The following is a 20242-nucleotide window of genomic DNA, read 5'->3' on the forward strand; positions in this document are numbered from 1 at the left end:
TAACGAGAAACGACAGATAGGGCATGTGATTAAATGGTAGTGAACAAGAACTTTTTTGGTTTGTTGACAAAAAGTTGGAGTTGGAATTTGTTGATCTATATTAAAAGTCATGGATGGAAGGAAGGAAATAGAGTTTATCAAAAAGACAATTAGGATATACTTCAAAAGTGAAATAACCAAAGAATAATGTGAAACAAATCAGAAACAAACAAAAACTCATAGGTAACATGCTTAAATATTATCATGAAGATAAGAGTGGATACATGCTAACAAACAAGATCGAATTCGGTTAATCTAACAACAGAATTAAACAGTTAGCAGAAATCGAATAAAATTGTCGAAGATAAGGGAACATTTTACACTGAAGTTAGGATGCATAGTATATCTTATTCAATCAATAAAGGAAATGATTCGACAAAATGCTATATACGCAACAATCCTTAACAAGCACGAAATGTTACGATCACCGGATAGTGTTATGTGTGAAGTTCACATACAACCTAAAGTGAAACCACTCGCCAAAGGAAACGTAATTAAGGTGAAGTCAGACACTGGAACATCAAAAACAGTTTGAGCCTCGCTGCCGAAATGAAGGAAATAGTGAGACAAGAAAGAGACAAACAAAAACGGCGCAAAAATAATTGATGAAAGGTGAAGCCTAACAACATCTATGGGGTTTAGAACTAGTCTTTCAAAGAATATAACAACTGAGACGAAACAACTTCAGTTCGTGACAATTGTTTCACTTTTGAAGAAGTTCAAAAACGTTGGCTATAAGCATAAACATAATAACAAAAGACTTATCATCTTTAGTAATCTTCAGAAATGTACAAAACTCGGTTTATTCCAGGAATGACAGAGATACAGAAACGCCAGAGCACACTGCAACGGCTACAATTAGCAAATTGAAGTTGGGTCTTAAAGCAGGAGACAAGCAAAGGAACAGAAATCCAGACTATCCGAACACAATATAGTTGAAGTATTGCTAAAATCTGATTATTGATTGAAAGCTTCGGGTCAATAAGTTTTGACGTTATATCACCCATTTGCAAATTTAGTTATATCTTGTCTCAAATGATGTAACAGATTACTCGTTTACAATGAATAGAATTGAAGATGAATAAACGACTATTGATTAGTTTCCATAAGTTGATTGGATAGGAAATAAGAGCCACTGCTACCTTCTTAAGTCGAGAACCACAACCTAAAAAAAATAATGGATAAATGAATAGTAATTGAAAATAAGCTTTTGATAATTAGATGTTAGATTTAAATCCATATCAGAAGTATGGAAAAAACTGCAATACACTAATACCAAAAACGGGATAAGAAATTTAGGGATAGTTTCCTGTAACAACATACTGACACGTATCGCCAAAAAATGTTGAAAATTTGGAGAAACTTACAGAACCGTCTGAAGCACTAGCGCCCACCTTATCGCCTCGTGAATTCCAGCAAACTTCAAAGATGCCACCAGTACCTTGATAACTGTTTATAAGGTTACCAGACTGTAGAAATAGAAAAAATGTTTAAAGTAATAAATAATAGGATAAAATTGATAAAAAGGCTAGTGCTTGGAAGTAACCAAGTGAGACTGTTAAATATAAGGGTTGACACCAGTTATTGTTTTAGGAAGTCACGTAACAACCCGTTTGGTATTCAAAACAAGATAAAAGGAGAATTTTTAGGTGCAAGGCTCACTTGCACAGAATGGACTGACTGAATTCTGAGAAGAAATGTTCAAATAATCCAAATTTATTCAGAGTTAAAGCTTATATGCACGGCTTAGCATTAAACTGTAGTCACATTGCAGCTCAAATCGATTTAAGTCAGGTGGAGGTCGAAATTGCGAATTTATGATTTAGAACCAGATTATACTTTAACAGTCACCGGAGAAAGCTGGTGAAAGAAGCCATTCAATAGTTGATAGTTTAGTCGTTTAATTATAATATATCCACATGATTGGAGATATAATATGTGGTAAGGATAGTTTTTTCAAAGCAAACACTCAACTCAACGAATATAGATTTCATAGCGTGTGTAGTAACCAACTATTAAGTTTTAACCGTTAGTCTTACAGCAATAAAACAATGCACACAAATAGATTGGATAAAACATGTCATTTGCGTCTAGGTCATAAAATTTCCTGTGACCTTTCCTCTGTAGTGGGGAACAAAATCTTAATCAGACTGATTCTATAATGACCAGACCACAACTGAGTTCATTTAAGCCAATCAGATACAAAGGAAAAACGATCGATAAATAAAGTGTGTAGCCCAATAAAAAGGAGACAGACTTGTTCCCTAGCCGAAAAATTAAGTGAATAGAGGGTAGAGTAAAATGACTTCGATGCAGTATGGCATGAAGGATAGAGATTGGCTATCTACGTAAAGTCTAACTAGGATGAATTTTACAAACAAAAAATATTCAGAAACTAAAACACGGGACGATAGAGCTTCCAAAAAATACTTTTTACTTAAGCCTGAGTAATAGTACCACCTTACTAGACTATTTTCAAAAAAATCTTCAAAGTTAGAATAAATAAAACGATACTTCCAAAGAGAAAACAGATCATTATCAGGGAATTAAAAAAAGAGGAATATAAGTATCCATCAACAGCGGGCACAATAAACCACGGTTACTTGTGACAGTGAAAATACATGACTACAGCGTATCATTCATATATTTTGAGTTATTCCGTCATACATCAATCATAAAATGATTGATTTCAAAAAATTTCTTTGCTCTTCTCAAGATTTCACGAAATTTTTATGTCAGAAACACTACTGATGATTTTGACACATTCGACAAAGTACACAATTTGCGTCTCAATCATATTAGGGATTTATGACTGAAAACTTTATTTTTCTAAGACTACAAAATGGATTGCAGTAGATTAAAAACAACCAAGAGATTCAATTGAATTTCACGAAGATTATTTAACTCTATATGTACTAAGATAATTTTAAGGTGTTATAATTAGGTAAACTAGTATGACATAAACATATAGCATATTAATTCCAGTATATATGCACTGTTTTAATTATCGTCAACCAGAGATTCCATTCCAATGCTCTAAAAAATTTGGTGAACTTCAAGTGCTTATAGATTAGGAAAGTCTCAACAAAATAAAATATTATGAAGAAGCTCAAAAAAAGAAACAAACTTACATCAACATTCCATATATGAACACATTGGTCAAATGAGCCTGTTGCTAATAAGCGACCATCAGGACTGAATGCAACGCTATATACAGGTTCAGTATGTCTTGATAATATACGTCGGCATTGACCTGTTTCAACATCCCATAAACGAACAGTTGAATCAAAACTTGCACTAAACAATGGAGAAACACAAAACATCGTTCGGATTAATAAAAAGTTGGATATTAAGTAACAAAACAAAGCGTGATATATATTTTTATTCTGGGCAAGCTAAATAAGATTGTCATTAATAAATAATCCTAAATTTAATGAGGGAAGCAACAATGTATCTCATGAAGCAAATTTTTCATCAAATCACTCCGAAGCATCACATGCTACTCAAAATCATTAACGAAATTCAACTACTCTTTAATTAGCACGAGGTTACGTTTCCCGGTGATTGCAATAAATATCTATATTTTTAAATGGGAACCTGCCATGAAGAAATCAAATCTTCAATATGAATGCTGTAACTCAGTACAGGGGGTTAAATTGTGATGCTTAAGTGCTCCGACTAGATTGGAATCACCAAGAACGCTGAAGCAGAAACTTAAACCTGGTTAACAAAACTAATAAACGATGACAGTTTGTGGACGACCAATAAAATAAACAGTCTCTAATATTTTAAGACCCTATTTTTACATGATAGGATGTCATCACCCTGAACATTGACGAGTATACGGTAGATAAGCGGTGAAAGGATAATTTATAGACGACATTTGGGCGAATAGAACGTGACCTTAAGAATATTCACCCACTTTGGTTGGGTTGAAAGGGGGTTATGAATTAATGTGAGAAATTAAGATTAGGGAGTTGAGTTAGAAGTAAAGGTTAGGATTTTCACCAACAACTGACATCAGCTTTAATGCCAAAATGTTATGTAAACGTATAGATAAATGAATTTCGAGCCTAAATCCAAGACGTGCCACCTTTAAGTCCATTGGTTCGTCGATAAATTCTAGTCTCAACAGAAAAGCCGAGATATTTGGAAATTCTAAAAAAACAGAAACTAAGTCCAGAATTTAAATGAACTCAGGTAATGACAAGGAAAATCTAAATGAAAGAGATAAGATTTCAGAGGGCAATTTATGGTCATATTTGATAATAATGCTCAGAGAAATATATGCTGTAGTGTTGTTTTGCTACATTAGAAATATAAGAATGTAAAAACCACACTACTTATTTTGGCTCATATTTCAAAAGCACACCATAGAATAAACTGAAAACTAATGCAGATGTGGCCAGGTTAAATTTAGTACAGATTATTATCGAGACTAACCATATATAAATCAATAAACTCTAAAGGGTCTATCACAACATACCGGTTATAACATTCATTCAATTTTGATAGACAGACATATAAAAGTTAGTCTGTGTCTGTTTAGCCACCTGACTTAAATAAGCCATACAGTGATTGTCCTTCCGTCTAGGTCTGACTATATTATGTGATGCTAGACAGGCTTTGGACTTTGAACAATCGATTTAGACAAAAATGATAAACGAAAAAAAATTACAAGAAAGGATTGACTAGTGAGATCGATAAGTGTACGCAATCTACGACAGATTTCTTTTCATTATTTTGACAACCAATCAAACCATGGATACAAGATGTAAGACAGTATCATATAACGAACTGAAGCGAATACCTATAAAAATGAATTGCTAGTTTCAAGGTATAAACGATTGAGAAGTAGAACAGACGTAAATATACTATGATATTTGAGGGATGACAATACAGAAATATTTGAAGATAAGTGAAATAGTTGACGTGTGGTCGATCAGGTATGTTGGATACATGGTGAAAATGTTGTCTACATAAGTGTAGTGTATTTAATTAATGGCATGGTGATAAAACTCTCTGAAACAGGAACCGAAACATCTGAAAGCGCATCGATTAAACAGATTTATGACTATTTAAAAGAGTTCAGTTTTTAAACTAATTGTTACTAAACGGACTATATTATATTAAGAATATTTAACTTATATGTAAATAAGGTAAGCCCCATCAATGCATAATAAAAAACCTTTAGTTAAACTTTCTTCTACATAACTGCTGCTATGAAAAAATATAAATAAGTATTATGATTTTCTTGTTTTTTGGGATTGCACAATTATAGTAACCGAAGTATAAAACAATTATAAGAGTATTTTGTAAAAGAAAATCCACTAAAATAAGGAAATTACAAGCTTACCTAGCTAAACAAAGTGGGGCGTTTGCAAAAGCTGTTCCAGGACCTGTAGGACTCCATTTTATAGTGTAAATCTCTTTCGTGTGACCACGAAGATCATGTACACAACGATCATGATGCATATCCCAAACTTTTAGTGTCATATCATCTGAGCATGAAGCTAAAAGTCGTCCATTAGGATCCCATTTGATTGCGTTGACTTCATTCTACAAACAACAACGTGAGTAAAATGCATTGAAGAGCCAGATTAAACAAACTTTGAAAGTAAATATTTGAGATAACTTACTACATAAATATATGGTAATTTCGGCTCAATAATGTTAAGTTTCAGATCGAAACCGAGTTCCCATTTCTTAATGAACTCATAAAGACGCAATTAACTTGTAAGAAGAAACAATGATAGTAATTAATTGAAGATCGGGTGTATAAGCATATACAGGTACTAACAAAAGAATGGTAGGGTACGAGAAGTATTCGATAAATGAATGAAATTCCGCTTGACATTTATCTTAATTCCTAATGACAGCTCATGAAAAGGACGAGAATCCTATTGTGTTTACCCAAATCGTTCTAATTGGCTCTCAAGATGGAAGCATCTATAGTCAACTGGTGTTCACAAAAACGAAGCCTCGGGAATGAAACAGGTCACACATCGGTTTTATAGTCATTGAAAGACAAGCGAAAAAGTATGATACCCTACGGACCCTGAACTTAAATACAGTTTTTATAACAGAGACTACAGCAAACTGTCAATAGAAATGGCTACATGGAGAAGTGTGCGTCACGACTACCTATTTTTCTTTGTTTAAATTTGTCAGGGATTTATATCAAGAATTAACTGAATAGTGGGTTCACAACTGATCTTAGGCTATGATTAAAGCTATTTCCAAGTTTTGATATTAGTTTTTACTGGGCTCATAGAATACAAAAACCGCTAGAAACGTCTGCCAGAGGAAAAATTCCTCCCCAACACTTTGTTTGATTGGTCCGTAAAGTAAATTAGTCATATTAAATGCACTAAAAATATAGAATAGTTATTACGATAAAGTAAAAAAACACACCTACCTCGTGACCCTGGAATGTTTTTACAGGAGAAGAACAGCCCAACTGACAGACATGAATATTTGTGTCTGTGGAACAAGATGCAAAACTATCTAATGATTGCCAATCAACATCTAGTGTCGGAGCTTGAAAAACGAAAATAAAAATTTGACAATAAACTATGAATGGCTGGATTAAGCTTTTTTTATTTCAAAGTAAAGTGAATACACAAATAGTAAGTCGAAAACATTTGTAATTGAAATGATGATACTCCATAATACTGACTGAAGTCTGTGTGATCATAGTGGATGTGAGAATTAGCTAAAAATAGACAGGCAAGACATGGGACCAATGAACACTTATGCGGTATGCATGTATAAGCTCAACTCAGTTACTAGAGAGGAGTTCGAGCTATGGTTTGGAACCAAATGTGTGGAACGAGGGCAAGTTAACACAATAGTCGAGAAATGAAAGCTTACTTCACTGAGTAATGGGTTTATTGGAACATACATGTTAACCGCCACAAGAGTATTCAAAAACAATTGATCAAAGACACAAAAAGACATTCCGAAATTCACTACATACCTATGAATTTCAAGGTAGTTAGATATTAACAACAGAAATTGGGAAGTTAAACGATATTGAACAAATGGATAACTGATTGACTTTTACACAAAGATATAAAATTACACTGCGGCTATGAAATCTGTACCTTAAAAGTAAAGGATATTCGTAGGTTACTAGTATTTGATCATAGTTCCTTTTAAAGGATTGTTCGAGTGGCTTGGAACCACTGAATAAGCGACATTGAAATTAAACACAAAGGATACCGGAGATCGGTTGGTCAGATTATGGGTATTTGCCTACGAAGATGCCTAACAAGCCACCGCTACCTCGATGGGCGATGACTGCTAGTGCAGGAGTATGTTGGAAGAAAGCAAGAAACAAAAATCTGGCATTAGTTCATTCTCGATGTAAGTCATATTGGTAGGCGCAGACTACCTGGTTGGGGTTTGAGAGGTTATTGTGTGAATGACTGATACTCAAATAAATCACTGACGAGTAGAAGATGAATAAGATCGTTTTTGGGGTAAAAGAAATCAAAGTGGAAATGAAAGCAAAATACTTGATTATGATGATTTTGAAAATGAAGGTCTCAGATGTAAGACTAACTTTAAGGATCTTAAAATCGTTACTGAATGTACTGAAGATAAGAAGCACTGTATCGTTATTAAACAAGGGGATAAATTACTAGAAATAGGTAGAAGGTGAGTGACAAAGTTGGAGCTTGGTATTACCCCCTTGCTTCAATTATATTCAAACAGGTAGTCAGAAAGTGTAGTAGGATTTGGTTTTTCATTACTTAAAGTACGAGGGAACATTAAAATAAGTCGATGGAAGGAAAAACGGATCCTCGTAAATAAATCAAGAATTTAGAGGAAGCTCTAAAACGAGGCATTGATAGATGTACTAAGTGAATCGTAATGTAAAAAATATGTACCATCCACTCATAGAGATATAGGAATGAGAGAGGTGAAATTAAAGTTCCTCGTCAGCGGAGATATTTACCGGACATTCTTAGAGAAAAATCACACACAGTTATGTGCAGTATTACTGAGTAAACGTACCGACATGAAATGCAAACTGTTGAGCGATTCTACCAGTTTGCGCCTCCCATATAATGGTCGTCTAAAAAGAAAAAGGGATGCAACATGTGGACGAAAATGTACGTCTAAAAATGAAACCCATCACTTTAAGTAATATTGTTCCAAATAACGATAACGGAACTACTGTTATCAAATCGGTTATAACAAATGTTAAGAATTACTTAGATAATCGATAAATAGCAATTACGTTGTAGCGAAAATTAATTTGAGCTGAATAACTAAAATGATGTATATGAACCTGCTTACCCTGTTAAACAGAAAAGACCTAAATTGTAAGGGCGAAATTCGGAGTCCCTACGAACTAATCGCCATACAAAGGCTATCCATAATTAAAAATGGTGATTGCAAAATAGGGGAGATGCACATGTGAGATTATCGTAAGAAAACACTCATCTTTAGGTACTTGAGTACTTGACATTTACCCAGGTATTAACTGTGGTAAGAGTGCACGACTTTACATAGATTCGATTACCGTTACTAAAGAGGTGAAAGTCGTCGAAATGAGTCTGAACATTGGAACAGATCTTCATAACGATCAGAATATGGACGAATGACATCTGAGGTTATGGACACCATGAAGAAATTAAACGTGCGGAAACTGAAAGCCAGATGTTAGTGACAGCAAAATAGTAGAAGAACAAATGTTACATTTGAAAAGTGTTTCCCTCGGACAACCAGCATCTGCAGCGATGCTGCCTTCTCACAAGAAGGGGAGAGCTTAGAGAAGGTCGACTCTAAAAATGTCACGCCTCACCTTACCTCACGGATTTCCGTCTCCAGCGGTAAGGCCCTTTGAAGAACGGAGCTAACACTCCAAAAACCTTCCACAAAAAGGTCGTGTGTGACCAGCCTCAAGCACTTATCCGTTGGGATATAGGGTCACGCTCCCAGGTCGTTAAGACCAATATTATTCGAAATTCCTTTACAGGTTCCTCAAGAAATACCCTTCCACGGTGTGGGCAGCCGAGAAGTGATATTAGCCCTCATACCCCTAACAGCACATGAGACCAAGTTGGTTTCCCACGATCCCCAGTCGACCTGAATGGAAAGTTAATGTAAGTCCACCAACTCTTTACGAGGTTGAAAAAGCAATAGGAAATCTGAAGCGAGGGAAAGCAGCAGGTCCTGACAGGTTTACCCCTGAGATTTTTAAAGACGGCGGTCCAGTACTAGCAGCGAGATTGACTGAGGTCTTAAGTAGAATCTGGGAACTGGACGTAATTCCATCTGACTGGTCCCAATCACTGATTGTGCCAGTCTATGAGAAAGGACAAAAGTCCTCTTGTGATAATCATAGAGGAATCTGTTTGACTAATATAGTGTCTAAAATATTAGCTTCAATAATACTTGGACGCCTAACCAAAGCTCGTGAAGAGCAGACTAGAGACGACCAGGCTGGTTTTTGACCTGGACGTGGTTGTATAGACCAGATATTCACTCTACGTCAGGTCCTAGAACATAGACACACATTCAGATGTCCTACAATAGTAGTATTTCTAGACTTTAAGGCGGCGTTTGACTCTGATGATCGTGAGGTTCTATGGTAATGTTTGCCACTAAAAAGAGTACCAAAGAAGTACATTAACCTTATACAAGCTCTCAACTCGAGAGCTTATGGCGAACCGTTATCAGAATTGATTACTTCAAGTGGTGTTCGTCAGGGCGTTCCACTCTCTCCATTCTTGTTTAACTTGATCATAGACGTGCTTTTAGAAATAACACTTTCCTCATCTAAATTTAGAGGGGTTCAACTTCTGCCAGAAGATCCACTTGTTGACGTTGTTTATCATCACACAATTTCATGAAGTGTGAAATGAACAGTAAGCTAAGAGACTAAACTTTTGTGCGATAACGCATATGTAAAATGTTCATTACAAGTAGGTAATTCAGGTTAGACTAAAGATATCAATTCAGCACTGGTGTAGCGCATATATATCTAGTGCCCCCTTGTACCAATGTTTATGTGTTCAAATAAATAAATACAACACTTCTTGAATTTGTTGTCGCACAGGTATTAATAATTCTCTGACTTTTAGTAAGATGTAGGTCAGTTCTTATATTCAAACTTAGGTTTCGTGAAATTTTGAGCATTACTGTGCTAATGCATCACTAGGAGCATTATAAAATAGTGTCAAGTTAATCAGACTGAATAAACTTATTGTAGATCCTTACAATGTATTTGTTTCAGAATAAAAGATCAAACAAACTAACCTTATCAACTCCTGCTGTGAGAATATAGTTCCCTTTTTTGTTCCACTTCAGGGCAAATATGGGTCCCTTATGTTGACCAAGAGTTGTTGCCAAGCGACCTAGGATAGATATCAGTTAGGAAACAAATAATGTAGATAAAACAAAACACAGCGAACATAATCTTGAAGTAAACTGTAAGTCACATATCGATCAAGTCAGTCAGAATAACTGAGAAATAATCACCAGGATTTAGATTTAAATTCCAGTAACCTGAATCCTTTTATCCTGTATGGTTCAGCACAGTACCAAAAGAAAATTGACCCCTTCCACAAGGAAGATCTCGCTGAGTAAATTACTGCAGGAGGCATAACGAGAACACCTTCAGCGTTTAGAAAGACACTAGCAGATTTTATTCCTCATATAAGCACGGCAATATGAAAAGTGGTGTGGGAATGTATAAAAACAGACTGTCAAAGCACTACAAATTTTATAGCCTGGTACACAAAAGCCACCGATGAAAACTAAAAGTAGCATTTATAAGGTTAGAGATCAAATAACATGTACATTTAGTGGCAATGTACGTGTTACGTGACAGAAACAAATAATTTGAGGTCACCTTATCACAATTAGGGTCATCGAAATGAAATGATTTGTTACATGTTTATTTTGCCACCTTAATGGCTTCTGAGTGCATGTGTTGCTATTTTGTACACATAGGAAACTGCTGGTGGATATGCAAAGAAATAATAAATGTACATAAAAGCAACATATCAGACAAAAAGGGCCCCCAAATACCCTGGTACGGCCGACAGTGGGGAGAGTTCGCTCTCCCTCTCGAAATGCTCTCATATGGCCACGCGAATATATAGCCTCTGCTAGGAAAGTCCTACTCATTGCTTTACCGAAACTAGAGTGTTGTTTACGAAATTGAAAGGACGAAAAGCGAATGTTCGGCGCTTTAACCGGGTTGGTGGACACGGAGGGTCCACCTAGGGGAGTTAGAAAATCCTGATTCCAAATCAATGGTGCACATGGGCTCCAGTATCCTGATGGAACAAATGACGGATGAACCTATTGTTGGTCACCGGCTACCATGGGACTGCATCTCCTCACGATGCTCCACTGCCTTGTGGACTAGACCTTCAGGTCAAAGGCTCGGCGTGTGGCCCTCTAAGAAAACCACCTGCTTTAGTCTGGGCACCCGGACAGTATCACAGCGCTCACACAATCAAATGGAATGACATTTTTTGTGTTGCGCATATATATCTGGTACCCCTTGTACCAATATTTATGTGTTTAAATAAATAAATAACTGAGACTCCAAATTACGATATCTTGCTATTATCCAGATAAATATACACAAGTAGACATGAACTAAAATTTAAGTGCAGAATTTGGATGGAGAATAAACCGACGTTTAAAAATACTTATTGAATTTAGTGCAACACAGATAGAAATGACTTATCACCAAAAAATAAGTACAATGCAGCTACATACCGTCAGTATTCCAAACTCGAGCGAATCCGTCGTATGATCCAGTGGCTAAGAAACTTCCATCAGACTAGTACATTAAGAGCATAAAAATCAAAAATTGATTAAAAAACAAGTAAATCATGGGTCAACAAATCAGTAAGCAAATCTTTCCATGGATGACCAAACTAGATGCCAATAATAATAAACCAATCCTATATAAAATGTACATTTAAATAGAAACTAACCGTTGAAGTATTTGTGCTTAATTCTACAGCGGAACGCTAACAAAATGTGTTGAAATAACTAAACGGTGTTGACCGTTTGTTTGTATTACTTCAAATTCAAGTGTACCCTAAATAACGACTCATTCAAACGAAAAATTAGTCACAGATATTTCGAAAAAACACTCGAAGTCTAGAGTATACAGTGAATAGAATAAGTTTATAAACCGTCACTAATAAAGTCATTAGCTTATGATTTTAGTCACACATTTGTGACAAACTCTGATATCGCAGCAGAGAACATTTGATCAAGCATGAGGGTTTTAAAAAAATACTGCTGAAATGTAGCTACTGTGGAACAAGAATATCACAAACGAAAGACCAAAACGATAGAAAAGGGAGTGGCCAGTATATCCGCTTTATACAAATAGTTGCCATTATTAATGAGTCACCAAACAGAGTTCAACAAGGTCACTTGGGAGACAGGAAAAAAAGTAGAAGTATAACTAATAAAAGAATATGATCTTACGGATTCAGCACGCTACTACGTCAACAAGAACAATAAAACTAACTTAGACATTTCCATACTAATACCTGTGAATATCGTTTACTCACACACATAATGACTAGAAGTGTTATAAGTTAACAGAATATTTCAATCATTTGAAAAATCCGTAAACTAGAATTTACGACTAAAAATCACCAGTTATAGTCTCGAAATGATTAACTATTCGTTAACTGACTTACGTTCCAATCCAGAGATGTGACATCCTTGTTACTCAGCACAGTTTGACCATCAAGATTAACCCAGTGTGTTAAAACCAACTGAGGGACGTGGTGAGGATTTGCAACGGGTTCCTCAAGATTCCATATCCGTGCCGTTGAATCTCCTGAGCTGATATGAGATTTGGTATGAATTAAAAATTTTATACAGATTAAGGATAAATTAAGCTAGTTAGCAATAAAACAAAGAAATGGAATAAGGATTATTCAGCCCTACACAAGCAATTTATGATCGGCGTTATTATGGTGAAATGAGTATTCATTGATGTCTAGTGTAATTAGAATGTGGGAAAAAATCCCCTTTGATCACATCCTCGTAATTACTGGACGAAGGTGACTTAAAAATGACAAAGCCAAAGAGAAAAGCGGACAGTTTGTGGACTAAGAAATAATTGTGGAATTGAGTGTCGCATTTTTGAAGTAAGAGATTATCTGTGAATTTACGTGCACATTATCAATGATGATGCACTACACGATACAAATGGGTAAAACTGCTCTTGAAAATATTAAAAAATGTAAAGATAGAAAATGATCAGACGTGATTATCTACTTTCTCAACAGCTAAAAGAACATAACCAAAAATTTTGGTTATTTTGAAACCCAACAATTATACACACTGACATGACCGACTTTTAAAAATACCAACTAATTACTTTTCAATTTTGGTAATGAAACATCAGAAGTAAATTCTGGGACCACGTACAAATAGCAAGACGAACCTACACCAGTAATCATATGTACAAATGTGTTGGAGAGCGACAGTGATATGCTTGTTTTAGTTACTGGAGTCCCGTAAGTTCTTAAAACAAGTTCAGAATCTGGTCTTGGGCACCAGTACTCAGGAATGGAATATCAAAACTATTAGACAATACGAACCTGTTACAACTGACAGAATCCAATTAGTAAAGGCTTGACGAAATGACTTACCCGGACGCTAGCATATCATTTCGAGGATTCCACGCACAGATAAAAACTTCTGATTGATGACCTTTTAGAACCGTGATCCGTTCAGGCGGAATTTGTCTTGTGAGTAAAGGAGATGTATTATTTACTTCAGGGACATGTACTCGATCAACTTCCATTGCATCGTTGCCGCGATAATGATTAACTACCAAACAAGGAAAACAAAAGTACTGGGTTAGCACGATGACTGTGTTGAGCAAGGGAATATATATAAGCAAGTAACTTTAAAATGATATGAATGTATTAATTAGGCTTGAAGATGGAAGCTTTCGTCTGAGAAAGTGCGAGTATGTGACGACGAAAAGTGTGATCCGTCTTACTAATAAACTAATGACAAGTGTGAGACTACCCCTATATCACACCTTACACAATTGTCTTGAATAATTTGCTTCGTTCTTCTCATGTTTTAACAATACGAACGACAATGAAGGTTAACCAAACTTCTTCACAATCACAACTACAAAACGTCAGCTGCCCACTCCAAACATATCAAAAATATGCCATCGAAATGCAGTGAGCGACCAGCCTCAAGCGGTTTTTCCTCAAGCTCTGCGGTCACACTCCGAGGTCATTAGGCGCAACTCCAACCCAGTTTCCTCTACAGTTCCTTCGAGAAGAAATATTCTTCCCAGATGTGGGCAGCCGGGAAGAGACAACCACCTCCATACCGACCACTAAAACCACCCGAGACAATCTTCATTATTAAATCCCTCCATCAAGTCCCAATAGGCTTTAGCAAGCCACTATGTCAAAGCTGAATGGCAAATCTCAGCGACGTCTAGAGGGCTGTAGATAATCTAAAGCGAAGGAGACTTTAGCTGTAATGACTCAGAGTCGTTCGCAATGGCAAGTCAGTCAGTCAGTTACAACGTAGGACCAGGCACACATATGCGTCGGTCCAAGTTGCCACACCTCATTAGCACAACAAGATGAACACCGAATTCGTAATAGTTACTGAAATGCCTCTACAACTCTTGTGCCTATTATTTCCTTCTGTTGTCATTGGGGTGTGAGAACCTGAACCAATGTACACACGCACGAGGTCCTACGTTGTTTGACGGACTAACTGATTTTTTAACTTTGAGATACCAACTCAACCAGTTAGTTAGCACTATTTAGCAAATTAAAGCCTCAGTTGTTACTCAATTTTAGAAGTCAGTATACTCGATCTGACTGTATATGCAATGATTTCTATTGTTGGCACTTAAAAATACGTATTTTTACCGCAATACTACTGTTTGGTTAAAAATTTAACGAAAACTCCACTTAATTAATGTGACACAAAAATATTGAAACTTGTGGCACTTTTACATTTACATGTCGACACTAACGATATTGAAACAACTAAACTACATGACACTTCATAATCCATCAACTGTACCATGAAACTAGTAAAAACATCCGTTTCTGATATGTAAGCTTATAGGTACTAAAACAAAAAAGCTGCTGATTTACTATTTGTGGTTGGTAGTAAAATATTATTAGGTATATAACTCATTTACCAAGTACAGGTTTATGTATCTAGCTTTAAGTCACATTTCAAGAGTTGGGGCTTGTATTGTTTTTAGTGTATTGGTCGAAAGACGAATGCTTTAGCTAGTTACTTGCAATTCAGCGATGATACTTAAAACGAGATTAAAATTTGGGAGCGATACAGAACTATTGAACAAAATATCTTTACTTAAACTCTACGCAAGCGAACAGGAAGTTTATGGACTACAAATTGAAGATCTGACGCCGTCCTGTATAATTATAGTCCTATACTTTACAAAAGGGTCAGTCACACCGTCGAACCTGTAGGTATGTACATCGGTTCAAGTTTTCGTATTCCATAAGCACAGAGAGATGTCAGACTAAATCTCAGAATAGTGGATGTAATAGCAGTATTAATGGTAATAGGAAAGATTAGGCATCGAAAATATACCTCGAAAACAAAATATAAATTAAAATGAAAACACAAGGAAAAATTATGAGGAATTCAAGAGCTCGGAATTTGGGTCAAAGCAAAGAATGGATTCACCTGCTTCGTTGCGAACGGTTTTGAGCCATCATTCAGTCCCCAACCGTTGGGTACGATAATCACGCGGATCCCAACCAGGTAGTCTACGCCTAATGACATGGTCAAGCCAATTGTCAGTGGCCTCATGGACTGATGCCATGTGTTTGACTTGGCCCACTCTAGCTTTTACCAGTCTACTCCTGAACCAGAAAGCATCGCTCATCGTGGTAGGCGGTGGCTGGGCATACGTGACACATGTCTCAATCGTCTCAGTTGAAGATTTACTACCACATCAACAGATTTCCCTTCTTTAACTAATACTCTATTCCTAACCCAGTTATTACTTACTCCGTACTCCCAAAATACACGAACAATGCTTTGAAGACACTTATGACAGAATACTAATAACCTAGGAATATCCTCTATTTTTAATGGGCACGTTTCACACCCAAAAAGTAGAGCGAATTGAACTGTTGAACAATATACTCATCCTAAGGTTGATAGACATATCTTACCTACGCCACAAGTGACGCAAGTTGACAAAAGCCAATTGAGCCTTTGGATTTGTGCCGAGATTTCATCAGACATCAGCCTATTAGTACTAGTGACACATAAGATAAGTGAAACGGTTCACACAGTCAAATACTTCATTTTACTTGAATAGCACCATTGAATTAAGTAATAGAAAATCAGTAGGTATGCTAGTTTACTGAGGGTTTAGACAACATAACCCTGTCTCCCACTCTCCCTCTCCAAATACTCTCACATGGCCACGCGTATACAGCCACTGCCAGTGAAGTCCTACTCATTGCTTTACCGAAACTAGTGTTGTTTACGAAATTGAAAGGACGAAAAGCGAATGTTCGGCGCTTTAACCGGGTTGGTGGACACGGAAAATCCACATAGGGGAGTTGGAAAACCCTCATTCCAAATCAATGGTGCACATGGGCTCCAATATCCTGAGGAAACAAATGGCGTATGAACCTATTGTTGGTCACCGGCTCCCATGGCACTACATCTCCCGATGTTGCTCCACTGTCTTGTGGATTAGGCCTTTAGGTCGAAGGCTCCCGGTGTGGCCCCCTAAGCAAACCACCTACTTCGGTCTGGGCACCCAGGTAGTATTTGGTGTCCCTTTGTACCAATGTTTATGTATTTAAATAAACAAAAACCAGGTATTTTATGCCATAAACTCGACGTGTTAATACTAACTGAGAGCATTTGCTTTTATGCTAATTAAAGAGAAATTGTTAAGTTTGCATTACAATTTGAAGTACCATAAATGATGTACAAATATGCATCGTTTCAAGTTGCCATACTACATCAGCAGTGAGAAATCAATAAGATGCATAGCAAACCATGTCTACTGTAATAAACAAGGATAAGCATAAGGAACACACTTTCCGATGTTAACTCGTAAAAAAACATGGATTAATACTGAAACTTAAGATTCAGGAGAAAGGAAAGACTGAATCGGCCCTAGTAACCAATTCTAGTGACTGCACTCAATATCACCCAAAGATTACGATTGACGAGTAGCTTCAAAAAAAGGTACTTTCCATTTCTCTGATAGCCCAATAAACAGTCCATTACAACATGGACGGATACCTTGTTTAGGTTTGCTCGTTATACTGACTTTTAACTCACCACTAAGCAAAAAATTTGTGCTACAGTAATCAGATAGACATGAGTAACGAGTTTCAGTCACCTAAGGAAACGCAGACTGACTTGCCATGAATAAATAGAATATATAAAATATTTACCAGGAATAAGAAGCCTGTTCAAAATGAAAACTCGGTTTTAATGCCTATTATTCATTCAAAGAAAATTCGGAAGATAACTTAATGTAATCATACATTGGGAATGCGTATACTAGTATACGATTTGCTACGTCAGTCAGTCGTACGTACATCAGTTCGAGTTGCCATGCAGCATTAGCACAGGGATGCAGTTGTCGATTCAAATACCATAGTGGTAGAAGTAGTAAAAGTATAAGCATTATGTGAAAGATTAATGTTTGAAGACGTTATTGAAGGAGTATACTCCAATGAAATAAATTTAAAAAGAGAAAAAAGAAACATGAAGAATTCAGAAGATTAGAATTTGGGAGAACACAGAGTGGATGAATCTTCGCCATTGCAAACGATTTTGAGCCATGTCATTCAGAGTCTCTAACCACCCATTGCTATCATCTCGCGAATCCCAACCAGGTAGTCTACACCTACTTTCAGGATGACGTGCCTTGTGATCCTCACACATGACAGATCCGTGGAAGAGATTTAGAGGCGAAACGTGACTACATCTATGACAGCAAACTGAATTTTTTAAGTATTAAAATCTAAGACGCAAACACAAATATTCATGATAACGTTATTTTTACAAATCACGTTGATCTCGGTTGTACTGAATAATTTCACATCCATTGTTAACCTGTTAACTTTTTAATACGATACAGAAGGACACCATATGACGAATTACTGAGACACAACAAACACTTCGATTTGATCGTTTGTCATCTACAGATTAGTATTGATTGCACATTTTTCCAGAGGCAAGAACCGTGAACTATTCTAAGATTTTAAAAATATATTCGAGCTGAACTGACAAGATTGTTTCACGTAAATCGGTCAGCAACAACGTAGGACCAGGCACATATATGCATCGGTTCAAGTCTCCACACCTCATTAGCACAAGATGAAAACTCAAAGCAATTACTTCAACAGTAGTAATATATAAAAGAAAGATTGCACATAATGACATATTGGAAGGAAGAATTAGTTGTTAGAAATAAAGGTACGGAGTTATTTTAATCTCACGTTCTAAAGGAAGAAAAAATGTGCACACATACAACATTAGAACCGATTCCGAGCCATTTCACCCAGTCTCCAACCACTGGTTACGATAGTCGCGTGGACCCCAACCGAGTAGTCTGCATCTATCAACATTATTCAGACCAGGCGGTGACTTTATGGATTGATGCCACACTTTATTTCGGCCGCCCTTAACTTTCATCCGCCTCCAATACCAGTCAGTTATGCGCGCCGAGGTAATCGATGGTTGGGCATCTGTGATACGTGACCCAACTATCTCAGTCAATGTAGATTCGCAACCTCACCGACAGATTTACCATTATTCCCCAACACCCTGAATCTAACCTTGCTATTTATCACCCATTTGGGTATCGGTCCTGTTACTAACAAACCCTGAGATTTTGGCATAGGAGTACATTAAGCGGCTAGTCAGTTTAGGATAAAATATACAGCGCACACAAGAAACCAAGCGCTCATAATATCGGAAAACGGTAGTTAGAAAAATTACCTATAGCTCCTCCATGGTGCTCGCCGTTTGTCTGTATAGATGATAACAGCATAGATTGAGGGATATGGTGAGTAGTAAGTTGTCCCGATGCTATGGAAGACTGCTGAGAAGCAGCTGTGATTTTATTGATTCCAACCAACGGAGTAGTGTTTGAAGCAGTAATTGGACTTATAGTTGAAATTAATGCAACAGAGCAAACAGGGGTGGATAGGGATGACGGAGTCATGTTGCTTGACTGATTAAGTACAGAAGCATTAACTGCATTTGAAGGGTTATTTGGTTTAATTGTGCCAAGAGTGGAAGGGGGGAGTGTGTTGTGTTGGTGGGAGTGAGGATGTGAAGAAATGCTTGAAATATCGTTCTTTAAGGGGGCATGGCCCACTGTACTATGTGAGACATCGGACTGTGTGTGCAATGTACTGGGGACGGTTGATATATCCAAAGGATAAGAGTGGGAATTGACTGATAATAACTGATCCGAAGTAGAGGAAGTAACAGACACGGATCCAACATGAGGGATACAATTTACAGTCGAAGACAGAGTTGTGCTGTTGCAGAGAACGCTGCTAGGAGTACTTAAGCTAGCTGAAGTTGTGGTGCTCTGTTGTTTGAGGAAATTTTTACGCTTTTCAATTACATCCGGTACAACAGCATCAATTAGGGAGAGTGACTCCACAACACGTTCACTGCCATCCTGAAACACAAATGATTAGTACAACTAGGACAAACCTCTCCAATGCTTATTTCAGCTTCTGTATACTGTAACCCTTTCTGAATCAGGCTTAGTAAAGAACCGGGAGGTACAAGTGCCCCATCAACGTTTGACTGACTAATTTGGCTTTCTAAACCAAACAAGTATGCTGAGTGACAATAGCCTGAAATGACGCTAGAAACTACAAATAGCACGACTAACCTGATTCTTGTAGATATCTGAATATAAGAAAATTGACTTCATCAGAAGTGAAGCTCATCCCCTAGGTGGTGAAAGTGGGGAGGATTCTGGGCGTGATATAACAGATGTAGACTACAGAAAGAAGATCCGATAGTCAACACACTAAAGATACAAAGTAGAAATCCGAAAGCCAAGTTAAGGAAACAGCAGACAGGAGACCATAACGACTTAGAATTTTTTGTATGAAAGAAACATTGTAGAAAAGAGAAATTAAAAATACACAAAACACAAGGAGAGCCAAGC

At 36.8% G+C, this 20242-nt stretch overlaps 1 protein-coding gene across 1 annotated transcript; it reads right to left on the reverse strand.

Moving 5' to 3' along the window:
* Positions 1 to 911: 911 nt before the first annotated feature.
* Positions 912 to 20242, reverse strand: Smp_098760 (transducin beta-like). The gene is made up of 13 exons (XM_018792220.1): positions 19961 to 20242; positions 19777 to 19922; positions 19048 to 19741; positions 13695 to 13875; positions 12732 to 12879; positions 11788 to 11851; positions 10312 to 10409; positions 8062 to 8122; positions 6458 to 6579; positions 5396 to 5598; positions 3171 to 3336; positions 1407 to 1508; positions 912 to 1204 (listed from the first exon to the last, which is right to left on the reverse strand). Exons 1-13 carry the CDS (start codon positions 20016 to 20018, stop codon positions 1178 to 1180), a joined length of 2070 nt encoding a protein of 689 aa, XP_018647260.1. The 5' UTR covers positions 20019 to 20242; the 3' UTR covers positions 912 to 1177.

The sequence above is a fragment of the Schistosoma mansoni genome, assembly GCF_000237925.1.
Source record: "Schistosoma mansoni, WGS project CABG00000000 data, supercontig 0219, strain Puerto Rico, whole genome shotgun sequence".
Classification (NCBI taxonomy): domain Eukaryota; kingdom Metazoa; phylum Platyhelminthes; class Trematoda; order Strigeidida; family Schistosomatidae; genus Schistosoma; species Schistosoma mansoni.